This window comes from Rhamphochromis sp. 'chilingali', assembly GCF_963969265.1.
Source record: "Rhamphochromis sp. 'chilingali' genome assembly, chromosome: 3".
NCBI classification, from domain to species: domain Eukaryota; kingdom Metazoa; phylum Chordata; class Actinopteri; order Cichliformes; family Cichlidae; genus Rhamphochromis; species Rhamphochromis sp. 'chilingali'.
The window spans coordinates 40933774-40950764 of record NC_137931.1 but is presented as its reverse complement, the minus strand read 5'-3'; the positions used below and the strand labels follow the sequence as shown (position 1 = coordinate 40950764).

At 40.7% G+C, this 16991-nt stretch overlaps 1 protein-coding gene across 2 annotated transcripts; it reads left to right on the top strand.

Annotated features, from left to right (window-relative positions):
- The first annotated feature begins 43 nt into the window (after nucleotides 1-43).
- LOC308393792 (semaphorin-4E) lies at nucleotides 44-15143 on the top strand. Of its 2 annotated transcripts, none has more exons than XM_080877797.1 (14): nucleotides 44-161; nucleotides 6481-6968; nucleotides 7283-7425; nucleotides 8536-8598; nucleotides 8998-9096; nucleotides 10365-10464; nucleotides 10711-10821; nucleotides 10958-11109; nucleotides 11218-11390; nucleotides 11594-11750; nucleotides 11857-12079; nucleotides 13046-13161; nucleotides 13381-13597; nucleotides 13781-15143. In XM_080877797.1, exons 2-14 carry the CDS (start codon nucleotides 6860-6862, stop codon nucleotides 14542-14544), a joined length of 2427 nt encoding a protein of 808 aa, XP_080733923.1. In that variant the 5' UTR covers nucleotides 44-161; nucleotides 6481-6859; the 3' UTR covers nucleotides 14545-15143. The 2 variants fall into 2 exon arrangements, with proteins under 2 accessions (XP_080733923.1, XP_080733924.1); XM_080877798.1 differs by having other exon boundaries at nucleotides 47-161; nucleotides 6484-6968.
- Nucleotides 15144-16991: the final 1848 nt, after the last annotated feature.

Here is a 16991-nt window from a genome sequence, read left to right as displayed (position 1 = left end):
GCTGCCTACCGCTGAGAGCTGCCTGTCGGATAATCACTCCCTGCAGGAATTAGACGTGGAGTGAACGTTACAGGTGGAGCAGGGAAAGAAAGAGCGGAGCTGGATTCAAGACGGGAAAGACATCGGCACTCTGAGCGGTTTAATATTAAAACTAACTACTGGTAAGTGCGAGTTAGCCCGCTGACTCGTTTTTTTCTTTCCTTTTTTGTTATTGGTGCAGGTTTTTCCCATTGGGCGTGTTATTTTTCCACTGCGCTCGGGCTTGTTGTGGGAATTGGATTGCCAACCTGAGGGGTGGAGAGGTTGCAGAGACAGCGCACTGCAAATTCTCTGACTTACCTTAAGATTATAGGATATCCTAATCTAATAATAGCAGCGGGGCGTTAGAGTAAGCAGTAGTAGGATATACTTACAAACTCTTGCACCAGTAGATGCACGGATAGTGTTACACTGAGAGAGACGCGCTCATCAAACTTGGAGGGGTCGCGCGTTCCCTGCAGCCCTCAGGATTAGATATAGCAGCGCTACGGGAGCGAGTGTGTGGTTGGATCCGGAGGAGAAAACGCTTTGAATCGCGAGCCAAGCTGTTTTATAAAGCTTAAGCACACAGATTTTTATTTATTTTTTCCTCCGCTGGAAACCAAGCATATAATTCACAGACTTCAGAGACATGAATCAGTTCTTAAATATAGTGCGCAGAAGGAAGCATCAGCATGTTTAATCTTTGGGAAACGTTTCTCTGCGCACACAGAGCTACAAAAAAAAAGAAAAATCAATACTGCTGCATCAATAATTCACACATTCTCAAATAATTTATTAAAAAGCAGCAAATTTTCATTGTATGCACATTATCACTGAACCGAACTTGATGTTAAATGGGGGTGAAGCGGATATTCGAGGGCATTTGTGGTGGAGGTTTAGTGATGGTGAGAATTGTACCAGTGTGAGTGTGTGTGGCTCAGTGAGCAGACGATAGACGAAGTGAAAGGCTTTCAGTTCACTTGCTCTGGGGATTGCCCGATTGTAGCTGTCATACTGCAGCTACATTAAGTGGGTTCATGGCTGATAATAGCACTTACATTGCTCTAAGCTGGAGATGATGCAGATTGTGTCTGTTTCACTGTGATTGCATGTATATGATTCATCTCCAAAAGAACTTTGGAGTTTATTTGACAGATAACTTCTTATAGTTCGCAATCAGATTCTCATAAACTGCGGTTCTCAAGCCTATCCAAGCATGACCCCCCCCCCACCCCACCCCCAATCAGTAGGTGACTCAGATTTGTTATCAATCATTAACAATAACAAGGACAAAAAAGAAAGCTAGTTAATTTTTTAGTGAAGGTCAGCAGGACAGCGTCAGCAAACCCTTGTTTTCCCAACATGCTCTTTCTTTGCATATTGATCATCAGATTACCCCCACCCATCTTCTTTTAAGTCTGTGCCCCCAGTTTGAAAACCACTGCTTTCGACTCAGACAGTCAGCAAAGTGGCTTTCAGAGATTAGATAAGTCTTGGAAACCACAACAGGAAAAACATCTTTATGGTTGTCACATCGTAACTGGCTGGCACCAGGTTTTTAAGGTCTAAGCTCAGAAAGCAGAAGGCATATTGCACATAGCAGTTTATCAACACGACAGTTCTTGGATTTAAAATGAAATGAATAATAACATCGTAATGGCAGTAAGTGAAGGTTTACAAAAACATCAAGATTCTCTTGCCATCCCAGTAAGAATACACCTTAGTGTTTCTAAGAAAGCTGAAAGAACTAATTCAGTGATAATTAAAATAAAGTGAGACATGAATTCTCTGTATTTTGCTCCTTTTTGTCCTCTGTAATGTTTTATGGTATTATAATCTAAATTATCTTCTGGTTTTTGGTGGCTGTTTGGCCAAAGTGAAACACTGAGCTGATAGCACTGGTTTAAAAAAACACACACCCTTTTTCTAAAAAACAATGTAAGAGTTGTGAAGTAAATTCTTGGTGTTGATTTTTAAATCTAAAGAGAGGAGCGCCCCACACTTTACGACCTGCACAGACTTGCCTGGGTGTGTGTGTGTTTTTCTCCGTGCGTGCATGCGTTCATGCGTGCATTTTGACTCAATAACAATTGATATGTCAAAACAAAAGTCAGTATCTTATTAAACAGGCTTTTGCTTTTGTTATTGTGTTGCTCAGTTGTCACTTTCATTCCAGTTAATGATATTGTCAGTTGTGCTCTGGCGCAGTTTCACTGATTTGGGCCGTAGCTTAAAAACTGTACATGCTGCATGTTTTTGAAGTATTGCTCTCAGCTAATTACAATCCTCCTGCATATCAAAACAAAAGGTGGGAAGCTACTGTCATTGTGATAAAAGAAGGGGGGCTTTTTCTTTTTTAAGCAAATGTGAGCTTGCAAAAATATAACCCGGTGCTGAACTGGGGTGTGTTTTCCAGTGAATAACAACAGTCTGTGACACACAGGGTGTCAGGGGTGAAAACCCTCCCACTGGCACTTTCCTGTTTAGGCCGGTGTGCTGTTGAAATACTGTATCACAGCCAGCTCACCAGCTGGCCTGCCAGTGGACAGCTCAGCTTACGCCCAAATGGCAACAAGACGTAGAAAGAGGCAGTAGACGACCAACCAGTCGGCCAGTGACTCAAACAGAATCAAACCTGAATAACAGTTTGTCAGGCCAGAGGTAAATCAGTTACTGCCGAAGGGGACCTCACCCATAGAGCTCAGCGTAGTGCCGTCATTTAAAGCGTACACCAAAGCAGTCATGGCTCACTCCAGCTGTTTGACTGACTGCTTTTTGGATGTATTATGACTCACAGGGATGACAACAGCATGCAAGTCTGAGCACGTCTCAGACGCTGCTGCTGCATGAGGTTTTTACTTTGTTATCAGCACGCAGTTGTGTTGAGAATCCATTGTAGAGGTTTTTGGAGATGGCGTGGAGGCTCCTAAAGAGGCTATAAATATCCCCATGCTTCAAGTGGTTCCAGTGTCTTGAGATACTGCTGCCAGGCTTCTTCGGCGCATTGAACTCGTTCATGTGCAGCTTTTGAACCCACAGTTGTTCGTGTTGTACCGATTGATGAGTAAAAACCCACTTGGAGTCCCTGTGCTAACCCTTTTAGAATGTTGCTTGGTAGGAAGGTACATGCTGACATTTACATCTAGATGTATGGAGATGCAAGGGAACAGTTTTAGTCACAATCTTGTTAATTCTGTGAGTACTGTTTGACCTCAGATCAGACTTTAAATGTCAGTGATTTTAAACAGAAGCAAAAGAAGTATAGAGATTAGAAAGTGTTGTTCATTGCATGCAGGTTCTGTATACTGTCTGTGTGAGCAGTATTAGTCAGTGAGTGAATACTATAGATTTGCTCTATAGTCTGACACAAAGGGAATATCAAGTTTTTCAGAGCTGCATAATGAAGTTGCGTGCTCAGTGACGGGTCCGTGAGCAGGTTTTGCTGGCCGTACTGGAATTTTCATCGTGCCCTTATGAAAAATAATAGTACACTAGTCTGCCATGACATAGCTTTTGCCTCAGTGAAGAGCACACCCACGCTGATGGCGGTTTATTTTTGTTTTTGTCACTAAGGTGTCAAATAAACAAGAGGAAATCAAAAAAGCTGGGGTTCACTGTACAAAAGGTCAAATCCTTTAATGTTAATAAATGGCTCACCATTTAAAATGTAGTGTTAAAACATCTTAGGTCCAGTTTTACTTACCAGAACTAATAAAGGTGTGCTACTGATAAAAGGCCACTGTGTAATAAGCCATAAAGTCTTAGGGGCTGTATTGCTAGTAAGCCATTATGTAGAGCAGAGGTGTTATGCAACCGTGTGCATGACAAAAAAGGTCAAACAGTCCATTGCTGTGTCTTTCCTGATTAAAAATAAAAAAGCATTCTAAAGAAATCCTTGACACGAATCTGAAATGTAAAATTAATGTTCGTTTCCAAGGAAAAATAAATCCTGAAAGGTGCGGCACCTCTTAAAATAAATGAAATCTTTACTTCCTTCTTCCCTTATTTTTTTGATTTCAATACAACTCGTATCTCCCGTTTGACTGCGATTGTTTTTTCCAAGCTACTCGCGGTGTCACAAACCCTGCTCGTACGCAGTGAACAAAATCTGATTTTTCTTTTTGGTAAGATCAGAGAAGCTTTCAGCACATTTACTAATGTCAAAGTCTGAACATGCATCAGCGTGCGCTCACATGCAAGAGAAGCAACGACCAAAGACATGAACAAAACACATTTTTATATCAAAATATTAAAAGCTGCACTTCTAACGGGCTATCTACCTCTAATGTAAGAGGTGTTGTTTCTAGTTATAAATAAACAAAGAATGACAACAAATTTTCATTTTTCTACACTCTTTGTTTTGTTAGCCTGCAGTCAAACACTGATTTTATCTGTAGCAAGGTATAGGGCTTTTTTGTTTTTTTGTGGAGGTACACGTTTAATAAATAAACTGCGTGTGCTTCTCGGGGATCACTAAATGGATACAGACAACATTATCTTAGTGACTAGCTAATGAAGATGCAATTTCAGCTTGTTCTCCTGCCTTAGGAGGCAAATTAATGCGATAAATAACTAATTAATGCGTTTAGATTAATAACGTACAATCCACTGATAAAGCAGTGGGGCCTTTTTACTTTCAAATTCTCAGACTTTTAGGATTTATATAATTTTTTGTCAATTCATTAAGCGACTTCCAGACTAAACATAACCTAAGGGCCCCATTGCGAATGGAAATCTGCATCATATGTGTTGTAAATCCCTCAGCAGTGCACTGTCACACCTTACGCTATGTTAAGTGTGGGAGAGCCAGAGGAAAGGACGACTGTTGCGTGTTGTATTGTTATTGTGGCCATGCCTACCTGTCTGTGCCATCATGACCTATCTGCCAAAACCTCTGAAAAACAACCTTCAGTTATTCCGTTCAGCTGTGGCGCTTAACCCACAGTACCCTCAGCCCCCAACAGGCTGTGGTAAAAAGCATGCAACATGTCACCTCTTTGACAACACAGGGGCAGTCCTGTACATGCAGCAGCTCGTCCCACTGTGTCAACTAACAACAGGGTGGGAGCACAGCAGGTTAGCTGCAAAATGCACAACCCAGACTGCTCAAAGACCCAGGGGAGTTAACGCTTAGCTGTCTCTCAAGGAAATATAGATACTGTCATTTTTTCATTTCTGTCAACAGGCGAGGACTGTACGGTGTTTCAAAAGATGCATCTTTACTTTTTACTTTTACTTAAATCTGAATAGCACATGCAAAGCAGCTGTGTACTGCACACCCCATTTTATTTATTTCTTCTTCTTCTTTTTTTTACCTTGCGAATCTGGTCTCGAATATGCTCTGTGTGTTATTCTGAGTTAAAGTGCCTTGATGAATTTTGAATGAGGCTGCATCGCTCAGCTTGTCAAAACACAGAGAGTGAATCTCGCCAAAGAAGTGGTAAGTCTCGATTCCACATGAATCCCAGGGTAGGGATGGAGTTCGTGAGCTGTGAATTACCGTGATCTGCATGCATGCCCAAACCTGAACTGATCCCCGCTGCTGCTTGAACCCTGCTGAGTCCAGAGGAAGCAGGTTCTTATCAGGGAGGAGGACAGGAAGATACAGAGAGTGCAGGAGGAAGAGAGAGAGTGGGGGTGGGTGGGTGGGCAGTATATGGCACTCTGCAGAATTTCACTTAACATCAGCTTCCTTTGTGAAGTTTACTGTTATGAGTTGTCATAGCTTTAGCTGTAAGTGGTGCCAGACATCTCTGGTAGAAAAACATGGTTATATTTGTCTCTGTTTAGCATACTGTCTGGGTCTTCAGGATTTAACGGTCAGCAAACAGAACATGTTCATTTATGACACTTTTCCCCACCTTAGTATTTTCACTACTATCTTTAACTTGAAAGGTGTTGCTTATTTTTAATCTGGCTCTTTTGAGCAACCCAAATTAATAAAAAAAAAAGAAGGAAAGAAAGACGGAAGTTCTCCAGGAAACGAACAAAGTGTTCATCTTAAGTGGTCCTCTTTTTCCCAGTCTTGCTTGCTGTCACTTAGATAAACTTAGATATACAAAGGGAGCTAAAGTGCTTGTTTCAGGCAGTAGATGAACTGGGGGGCTACATGAGGACCCAGTATAATGTAAAATAAAAAGGATTATTTTGAATTGTGAGCCATGCAGAGTGACTCTTGTAGAGGCCATAAGTCCATATAAATGAGAAGAATAGGTAGCAAGGGCATAATAGTAGGGGTATTTTAAATTTATATTGCCCTGCATAAAAATCATCAAGCATAACAGAGATAAAATGAAAAGAAATAAAGTGTTGGAGGAAAACCAGCTTGCATTGAAAATTTTCAAGGGAATGTAGCCATCTTTTAATGTATGTAATATTTCCCGGTTTGGTATTAAAGTCAGGTTTTCTATTTCATGGGTCTCTTTGATTATTTCATAGATGTTTTCATATCTCTTCCAGAAGTGGGCTGCCGTGAAAATGATCTCCTCCAGCATCCCTCACCACTAGCTGAGCAGTATGGCTTCTGCTCCTCCTTCCAGAGAGGACACCAGCAGCTCGTTAGCACTGCGCTGGAGGCTAACACCGACATAGATTTCCAGCAAGTAGCTGCGCTCGACATTCCCGGTTAAACATCTGAACGATTCACCTTTAGAGGGTCTCTGTAAGCAAATATGATGACTTATGCCAGAGTGGCACATGTCCAGGACCGTGACATCACCACAGTTTAACAACATCTGGACTGACACTGTGGACCATGATCTTTCTCTGATTTCGTGCTTTGGTGGCGGAGCTGGATCTTGCAGCTCTTCCACACTTAGACAAACCCGGACTCTGAGCCATGTCTCTTCTTTTAGCTCTGAGCATCATCTGTGGATTGATGCTCCATGTTTGTTTTAGTGCCGTCAATACTGACTATTGTGTGCCACGAAAGACCGTGCCCTACCAGAGTGAGTCAGAGATTCTCTCACCTTCTCCAGTAATATGTCGTAGAATTATTCTTAGCATATTCTTTCTTCTTGTGGGCTGAATCAGAAGTAGAAGCTAGAGCAGTTTTGAATATTTTTACTGTGATTTATGACCCAGTAGTGCAACTTTAACATCTCTTTTTTTGCTGGCTGGGACAAGTTTATTAGTTTTCAGTAAATTAGCATTTTGCTTTTTGCTGTGGGGGCATTTTTCCTACTGCATGGAGTCACAGTAGCTAACATGTGGGAGGTAAATAAAGCAAAAAACAGTGTATGATGCAGATTTCTCCGTGCAGATGAACTGAAGTTGTTCAGGGAAGAGGGGATCTACAATTACTCCACGATGCTGATGAGAGAAGACCTGGGTGTGATGCTGCTGGGGGCAAGAGAGGCCATCTATGCTTTGAATATGAGCGACATCTCAGTTAAAAATGCTACGGTAAGAACATGAGGAGTCTGTACACTCTGAACAGAGCTGTCAGATAATGTACATATAAAATACACACGCTGGAGCTGCCATGTTGCTTATTTTGTTTGATGAAATAGTAATTAGTTAACTTTTTTATCACTGTGGATTAAAAATGGAAGATTCATTAAACATTTATGATGTTTTACCACAGCACTGAAGCCATTTCCTCAAATAATCAGTAGCCCTGCCAAAGATGGACTTATCATGCTTAGATGTGATTTGTATTCATGGTTCTTAACTTTCTTTTAGGTTATGCTGTGATAGCACTGGCTTAACACAGTGAAATATTTCAGTACTTTACAAAGAAAAAAAAAGAAGTAAACAGCATTTTGTTTCTCGCTGGTTTGCAGTATAGCAATAGCTGATAATAGCTAATAATAGAGGTTGTTAATCAATAGTTAATCAACAGCTAGGCTGGTATACAGTACTGATTTATTGCATGCACTTACTGGCAGTTCTGTTAGGTGTATCTGTTTAAGTGCAACGGCAATATCTGATCAGCCAATCACATGGCAGCAGTTCAGTGCATTCAGGCATGTAGACAAGTTCAAACCGAGCATCAGAATGGGGAAGAAAGGAGATTTAAGTGACTTGGAAGGTGGCACGGTTGTTGGTGTCAGATGGGCTGCTCTATTTTTTTTTCTGAAAGTCTCAAATATCATTCACAGCATATTAAATATCTTCCCTAAAATCCACTGTGTCAGGTTTGTCGTATAAAGAGAAGAAACATTTCATATTTGCACATCTTTCAGATGCTGTGAATTATGGGCAAATGTTAGGTCACATTACGTACAGTGTTTTCTCACACATCATTTCATTCTACATGACCACTGCACATTTGCATGAGATATTTCAATAATAATGGTTCTGTTGGACTCTGTTGTTTGTTCATAGTTGTAGATACATGTCTAACAGTCAGAGGCGAGGAGTGCTTTGCCAGCTAACCGGTTCATGCTTTTAGAGCACGCTGACAGGTCTCGAAAAACAATAAATTGTGAAAGCTGTAACTGGACTACTACTGTGTGGTTGCAACACCATTCCTGAATGCTTTGACAAGACTCTTTCGTTTTGTTGGTGCAGGTGTATTGGCGGGTGACTGAGGATAAGCAGAGGGACTGCACGTACAAGGGAAAAAATGCAGAGGTTTGTGTAAAGTCGTTCAAAACAAAAGCTTTGCACTAGACAACTTTTACTTCGGGGGCATTGCTGCAGCTGTAAAAGATGACCACTGATTGAAAGTTGTTTACTCCCCCCTCACATTTTATCTTAGCACATGTGTAAATCATTTATATGAGAATGATTTTTTTCCCCTTTTCATGTCTTTACATGGAATTCTCTTTGAAGTACTTGGTTCATATCTTTGTGCTGAGAGTCCAAATAAAGGCACAGGAAGAAAACGCATGTGCACAGCCCTGACCTTTTGGTCACCGCGAGCTGCGGACAGCATGTGCAGTCACTATATGTATGCGGTATGTTTGTGTTTTTGCGGCTGAACTAACAAAGCTCTGACCTTGGCATTCTCTCTGCTGGATCTTGTTGCAGGTGGAATGCCGCAACTACATTCGAACCCTGCACAGAGTGAATGACTCTACAATTTATGTGTGTGGTACAAATGCGTTTAGCCCGACCTGTGATTATCTGGTAAGTGTGGCTTTAAGAGTTAAGAGTTTAGTTTATTGCCCCCTTGTAAACTGATGCTAGTAACACTTGCATGAGATCCATTAAGGAGATCCACATGAAAAGCTCCTTCCTACTGAAGATGTAGAAGTTAATTTTTTTTCTTTTTTGTAACTCAGTGACTCCACAAAACAGTTAGATGTTTTTCTTATATCCAAATACATGTGTACTCAGTACTACAGTGTAGAAGGGACTGCCTTAAAATAAAGTACAGTACTTACTATAATGAATGAAAACTGTGGCATAGATTTCCTCATTTAATGTACGTGTGTTTGGATGCACAGTTTTGTTTTTATCCTTTCCCATGTTGATTTGTTTGCAATGAAAATGATATCACTCGTCTTACTTTAAAGGGAACCTGTAATACTCATTTCCAACTTCATATTTTATTCTTGGCCTGTACTAGTGCAGCTCTGGATGACCTTATCTTACACTCTTAAACAAGCTCCTCTCCCTTTAACCAGCTTTTATTTCATTGGCTGCCCCTCACAAACAAACAATGTGAACAGCTGGTATATGGTACACAGCTAGGGTGGTGTGTCTTAGATGACCATATTCAGAAAATCTGCTCTCACTGTTTGAAATGTAGGGTTGTTGAGCAGCCAGTAGCCTACCTGTAGATATGCTGAACTTGCATCCACCGCTGAAAGATTCTAGACATAACAGAGCAGAAGGCAGTGCAGGGTCTGCTTTAATTCAAGCAGTAATAACTGGGATTGAATTTTGTTAAGCTTTATGCTGAAGTGTTGTAAATGGGCACGCTTTGAGACATTTCTCTCCTGTCATCGTCAGTTAAATTTCCTTCCCCTGTTGTTGGTGTCTTGGAAAACTGTTTATTTTGGCAAGATGCTGAAATTTCAGAGGACTGAGCAGCCTTGGCTGCATCACAATGGGGTGTTAAACTGTTGCTATGTGAACCTGCAGCACTATGATAATAACAAACGAAATAAATAAAGGCAGACAATATGCTCATTATGTATCCCCAGACTCTGGAAGAAGATTTTAAGAGAAACAATTAAAGTGATTCCGGATATGAGTTTTGAAAACCCATGTAAAACCCTTTGTTTCGTTTGGACACTTTAGCGAGTTATTATGCAAATGTATGCAAGTTTAGTTAACTGCTTAAACATGTGAACAAACGGTAAGCTTCCAGTTCCAGTCCTCAATCTCAATAAAACACAGCTTTCTCAACTTCTCTCTCTTTGCTTGATCTCTTTCTTTGTTTCTGACAGACGTTTGCTAAAGGACAGCTGACGCTGCAGGGAAAGCCGGAGGAGGGGAAGGGCAAGTGTCCTTTCGATCCCTTTCAGAGATACTCCTCCCTCATGGTTGGTGAGTGTCTGAGGCAGACACAGAATGAAGATTTGATAGTTGTGTGCAGATTTCACTTCACACACTAAATAAATAAGAAAAATACCGCTCGGAGTATATTTGCTAGAGCTACCTGCTCATTCAGCATTCTCTCTACGATTTGTCGAAATGCCAAATTTTTCTGTATATAAATGTGATGTTGTTACAATTTAAAGTGAATAATGGATTTCCAGGAATTTTCACTCACCTCTTTTTCCTGTCTCACAGGAAACGATTTGTATTCTGCCACATCCATCAACTTCTTGGGCTCTGAGCCTGTTGTTCTGCGCAGCTCAAACTTGGCTCTTCGTACCGAGTTTAAAAGCTCCTGGCTCAATGGTGACTTCCTCTCCCTTCTTTTTAAAATTTTATAGCACCCCATGAACATTTTAGCGTTTGTGGTGCTGTTGACTTCTATTTTCGTTTGCCTGTGTTCAATTCAATTTGTTCAATTCAATTCAATTTGTGTTTTCAGAGCCAAACTTTGTCTACATGGATTTTGTGGATGAGAGCTTTGATAGTCCCGATGGTGACAACGACAAGGTGTACTTGTTCTTCAGTGAAAATGCCATAGAGTACGACTTCTACAGAAAGGTTTCAGTGTCACGAGTGGCCCGTGTCTGCAAGGTAATGAACACAGTCTGTTCAAAAGCCTTGGCCTGTCTGACACAGGTCTGGTTGTTGTTAAAGGCAATACGCACACACATCACAGAGTGCTCCATATCTGTGTTAAAGGGGGATATGGGCGGCCAGCGGACACTGCAGAGGAAATGGACGTCGTTCCTGAAAGCTCGCCTGGATTGTTCCCTGTCTGAACCCAGCCTGCCCTCCATTGTCCAGGATGTCTTCCTTCTCAGACACAAGGACTGGAGGAAGAGTGTCTTCTATGCTGTCTTCACTCCACAGTCGTAAGTGTTTGCTGACAAATCCAGTGGCTCTTATTGCTCATGGCGGGTGTTGGCTTTGAGGAATGTTAGGAGTATCCTGAGCTTTTAGTTAACACACACAAAAAAAACTACCAAGTCTGTTGCAACTAGTATTTTGTTGAGACTCAGCTGATAAGAACTTGTCTCAGTGTGTTTCACCTAAACTTGTTATTTTGCGTTTCCAGGAGCTTATCCCAGAAGTCGGCTGTTTGTGCATACAGCGTATCTGCTATTAGAGATATTTTCAATGAGGGAAAATTTAAAACCCCTGTTGCTGTGGAGACGTCTCATATTAAATGGGTGATGTACACCGGTGAGGTGCCGGTCCCCAGACCAGGAGCGGTGCGTTTACAGACTTTTGTTGCATGCAGAAATTCAATTGAAAAACCAGATAAACGCAAATAGATGTGGAAGAAAAAAAATCTAAATTGCAGTTTTTGTGTTTCAGTGCATCAATAACATGGTGCGTAAAATGGGGATGAATCGCTCTCTGGACCTTCCAGACAAAACGCTCCAGTTCATCAGGGATCGTCCTCTAATGGATGAAGCAATTCGGCCACTGACAGGAGGCCCGCTGCTGATCACGAAGGGAGCTCTGCTGACTCGGATTGTAGTGGACAGCGTGCAGGGCCTGGACGGAGAGAAATATAACGTCATGTTTATTGGCACAGGTAAAAAAAGAGCTGTGTTTTTCAGAAAGGCCCCTTTGGAGTACTGCCGGTGTTACTTGAGTTTTATTTTTAATGTTAAACAGTCACTCACATAAAATTCTTAAAATAGTTAAAGTTTAATATTCAATACTGCAGTTTTAAATGAATTCATAACCTTTTAAATGGCTTTAAAACTTGACAGAAGGAGAAAAGTAACAAAATCAGATATCAGAACAGCAAATTTAGAAACTGGCTTTTGTTTCTGGGTGAAGCTTAGCAGCTGAAAAAACATAGTGATCCACATAAATTTTGTTTGAGGACTTAATTTTCCTAATTATGCTGATTAAAAAGAGATTCGTTTATTGTACTTGGGAAAGAGTTTGAGCACTGCAAGTGGCTCCCTGACACAGAATTACAAATGTCCTCAGTGATTATGTTTCTCACTAAATCTGATCAGAACTTATCAGAAAGACTGAATTATGCAACTTTAACGCAACTATATTGTCGTTATAATGTAACTAAAGGAGGTGAACATATTAGTTTCCATTAATTTAGCAATAGATTTTAACAATATGACATTTGTCATATTGTCATATAAGTGTTTTCTAGTTATAAGCTTACCATTAAAAAACTGATGGCACAGTTTTTCCCCTTTATAAAGGCATCACCTGCACAACACCTGGTTGGGCAGGTGACCCATTTGCTGAAGGTGGCTGCAGGTGCCTGAGTTTGAGTCCACCTCACACCATTTCCTGTGTGTCTTTTCTATAGTCCCTATTTTTTTGTAATATCTTGGCTAAAAAAATGCCCAAAGCAAATCTAAAACTGTTGCAAATGCAGAGACCAAAGTAAAGGCTTTTAAAGCAATAAATATAACTTGGTTAATCATTAGCTTTTTATGATTTGTTCTAAGCAGCAGAGTCATCAAATGATATGGGTAAATACACTTGTGTAAGTTACGGGCTCTGCTTTTTGTCTTTGTAATAGGAAACGGTTATGTTCAGAAGGCTGTGAACTATGACGGAGAGATGTTCATCATCGAGGAGGTTCAGCTGTATGAAAACCATGAGCCCATCTCTATCTTGCGCCTCTCATCCACTGAGGTAATATATAATAACAAGTCCATTATACATGTTTCGTCATCATCACAGTTTACGGTTGTTTGCTGGGGTTTTGGTTGGGAGATACTGTTTAATATCTTAGTTTGAATATGTCATCACCTATTTGGCACTTACAGGCAATAAAGAGGCTTCAGTTGTGCTAAAGGTGAAACACTTTTAGTCTTTTGATATTTATGAGTCTTTATGGTTGTGCACTTATAGGGTCAAGTGTATGCTGGTTCAACTTCTGGTGCAGTCCAGATGCCGGTCAGTAACTGCAGCCGCTATGAGACTTGTGTGGACTGCATCCTTGCAAGAGATCCGTACTGCGCCTGGGATTTATCCACCAAGCAGTGCTCCTCCGTCAACACTTTGTCCCCCTCCCCACATACAATACAGAGTCTCAAGAAGGGAGATGTGTCACAGTGTCCTCCACTAGGTACTTTAAATTCAGTTGTTTTTATTTAGTGTTAAATCAGAACCCAAGAAAGCACAAGGGTTGTTCGATTGTAGAAATAACAATATTATAGAGAGAAACCCACTGACACCCTTTGATCAAGCGTGTGCTGACATGGCAGCAGTTTTATGAGCATGAATTAACCTTGCGTTTGTGTGTTTTTAGATCCAGTGACAGCTGTCGAATTAGTCCTCATTCCAGAGAACAATATCCAGCTGTCGTGCCGACTTCACTCTAACTTGGCTGTGGCCGACTGGCGATTCGGTAACCACACACTTCACTCCAACAACAAATACTACATCTACAGTGGCGGTCTCCTCATCCTGAGTGCTTCTGAAACAGACGCTGGCCAGTATATCTGCGACTCAGTAGAGGAGATAAACGGACAAAAATACAACCAGACTGTGGCGGTTTATCATTTACAGCTCTACTCTGACCCGACAACGGGGATCATCCCCACCTTTGGCACAGAGGTGCCAAGTACCACAGAAGCTATTCACAAAACAATACATTTGACACCAGATCCAGTGCCAAGCCATAACATTGACAAACCGTCGTCTCCTGAGAGTCAAAACGACAGTGGCAGGATAACTCATCTACAGGTGGCTGTGGCCATGCTGTCCCTGATTTGCCTCTCTCTGATGGGAGTCATATTTATGATCTGGAGCCGTGGGCACTGGGAGTGCTTAAAGTTTGTACAGCGGCCCAGTGAAAGCGAGACGAGAAGGCAGTCAACCGAGTACAGGCAGATCCTGAACAGAACTTCAGAGGTAAAGCTCCTGGGGCCTGAATCCGGGGGACCTTGCAGTGCCAATAATAATCACCCTGCTGTTGACTTCAAAGGGAATGGGGAGCATCACTTCCCACCTATGGCCAACATTTCAAGTCTGGACGGTCTGGGATACATAAATGATGAGTCAGAGATTTGACTCTGCTGAGGTGTAGAATTCAGTCTGAGGCAGGACTCGTGCACTAATTATCTTCCTATAGGTGTACTCCCACTAAGATTCGGTTCCTATAAAGGTTTTCGCATTATAAATTCTTTTGATTGGTGTCCTGTTTCCTACACTGACTATCATTTCCATATTCTTACCAGGCAGCTCATGTCCTCTAAAAAGATATTTAACTGGTGGTTAATGTTTTTATATGTATTTTTTTTTGTATAATGATAAATTGTGAATAAGCTTTGTGCAATAGATTGTGTACAGCCAACACCTTTTCTTTTTGGACTATTTATTTGTAAATATAGTATAAAAAACACTGGACATGTAGCATTTTGATCATATTTTCAATGATTTTTAATGATTGATCAGTTGTCTGTATCACTATTTTATTTCCTGGTGGCCGTAAAAAACATCTTCTACATACATACCTCTATTTTTAAGCATAACCCCCACTAATATAACAGTTGGACCTCTGTCTTCAATAAGAAAAAAAAAAGAATTTTTATATTTAGGGTGAACTGGGGTAATTCTTTTCTTTTTTTGGGTGTGTAGCTACATTTCTGATTCCAAGCATACTGTACACTTAATAAGAAACAGACAAAAATGTCATTGTAATGTCAAGGGTGGGGGTGTACATTTCTGTCAGTGAAACAACTCAGAGGTGCAGCGTATCCAAGAGTTTCGGTGTCAAACTTTGAAACATGCTGCCTTGCTCATGAAAGGAACTTTGAGAGTCTTGTCATGCACTTATGAATCAGTAAGTCAGTAATGTCTCACACAGTCGGGAAATGTATTTGAAGGCAACGCACAAAGCCACTGCTTCCAATATTAATGTTTCCAAAGGTTTCATATGGTTTGTAGGGGAGGAAAACATCATCATTAACACCACATGCCCAGTTCGTAATTATTACAGTTTGTTTTGGACAAAAAGTCAATTGCAGTGAAGCCCCCCGAATCTTCTCTGTGGTTTTCAGTTTTGGTCATTAGCGCCATTGCGCAGAGACTTTTATGTTTCATCAAGTTCTGTACAACTGTCTGTATGAGAGTTGAAATGGGTCTCTGCTGAATTATTAAACAGCAGAATTGTATATGGATGTACAATATCAGTAGTACAAAGTAATCATTCAAACGTTACCTGTGCATTTGAATATTTTTTTATTTTTAAAAAAGGGTACAATTTGTGTGTGTGTGGTTTTTTTTTTTTAAAAGCACTAAAAAATCATCCCAGCTATAACACTGCCAACTACTGTTATACATTTTATAACAATAAAGCTACAAGACTTAAACGGAATTGTTTACATCATTCAGAAATGGCTTTTAGCTGACCTCTCTCAGGCCCAATTTTCCTCCCAACATTTAAATGAGGCTTCTTCTCTTACATCTGGCTTTGAGTTATTGTGTGATCCTTATGGCAAATATTTATTTGCCTTTGTGAAATGCATTGTAATACTGTTCTTTGGTCACAGTGGTGCAGTGGTTAGCGCCATTACTTCACAGCAAGAATTTCCTAAAGGTGCTTGTGTGGGTTCCCTCCCACAGTCCACTAGGTTAATTATCAATTCTAAGTTGGTCATAGGTGCAAATAATTGTCTCTCTTTGTTAGTCAAGCAACAGACTACTGACTTTCTAGGAGGTGTTTAAGTTATTAAAATTAGACCCCGACCTATTTATTGGAAAATTGACATTATTTGCTGATAGATATTTGCTAATCGGTTAGTATCTATTAATGATGGCCCAAAACATGAAAGTTAAAAAAAGAAGACACGGGAGTTGTTATGAGTGTTGACATTGCCCCCTGGTGGGCAAACTATGTAAAGTGCAACTTCCTGTTGGCAACCAATGTCTTCAGAATTTACAAATACAACAATTTGAACTAAGTAGTGGGAGTGTAAACTAGTAAATTCATGTAACAAATGATGGCAAAATCTCTTTTTTTATGCATCTGAAAGAAAAAGGAAATCAGCTAATGTATCCAAATATTGGTATTAGTTTTAAACATCCTGTATTGGGCTCTATTTGAAAAGCTAAAGCCAGGGTCCCCAACCCCAGTCCACGAGGGCCGGTGTCCTTGCTGGTTTTAGATCTCACCCTGGGTCAACACACCTGAATCACATGATTAGTTCATTACCAGGCCTCTGGAGAACTGCAAGACATGTTGAGGAGGTCGTTTAGCCATTTAAATCAGCTGTGATGGATCAAGGACACATCTAAAACCTGCAGGACACCGTCCCTCGTGGACTGGGATTGGGGACCCCTGAGCTAAAGGATAATAGTGTTGCTGAAATGAATTCATCAGCAGTAAAACTGTAGGGTGAAATATTATCAATTTTCAGGGTCTTCTTGTGAAGCAATAGCTGCTACTTCTGTATGACGAAATTCAGATTAGTTGAATTTAAGAATAGTAGGATTGCAACATGATGAGCTTTACTGGA

What these genes read in the sequence shown, in the direction of transcription:
- LOC308393792 (XM_080877797.1), top strand. Translation starts at nt 6,860, where the DNA reads ATGTCTCTTCTTTTAGCTCTGAGCATCATCTGTGGATTGATGCTCCAT. An exon ending in GCCCGACCTGTGATTATCTG is followed by an intron (nt 9,097 to 10,364) that starts GTAAGTGTGGCT and finishes TGTTTCTGACAG; the next exon opens with ACGTTTGCTAAAGGACAGCT. An exon ending in TGCGCCTCTCATCCACTGAG is followed by an intron (nt 13,162 to 13,380) that starts GTAATATATAAT and finishes GTGCACTTATAG; the next exon opens with GGTCAAGTGTATGCTGGTTC.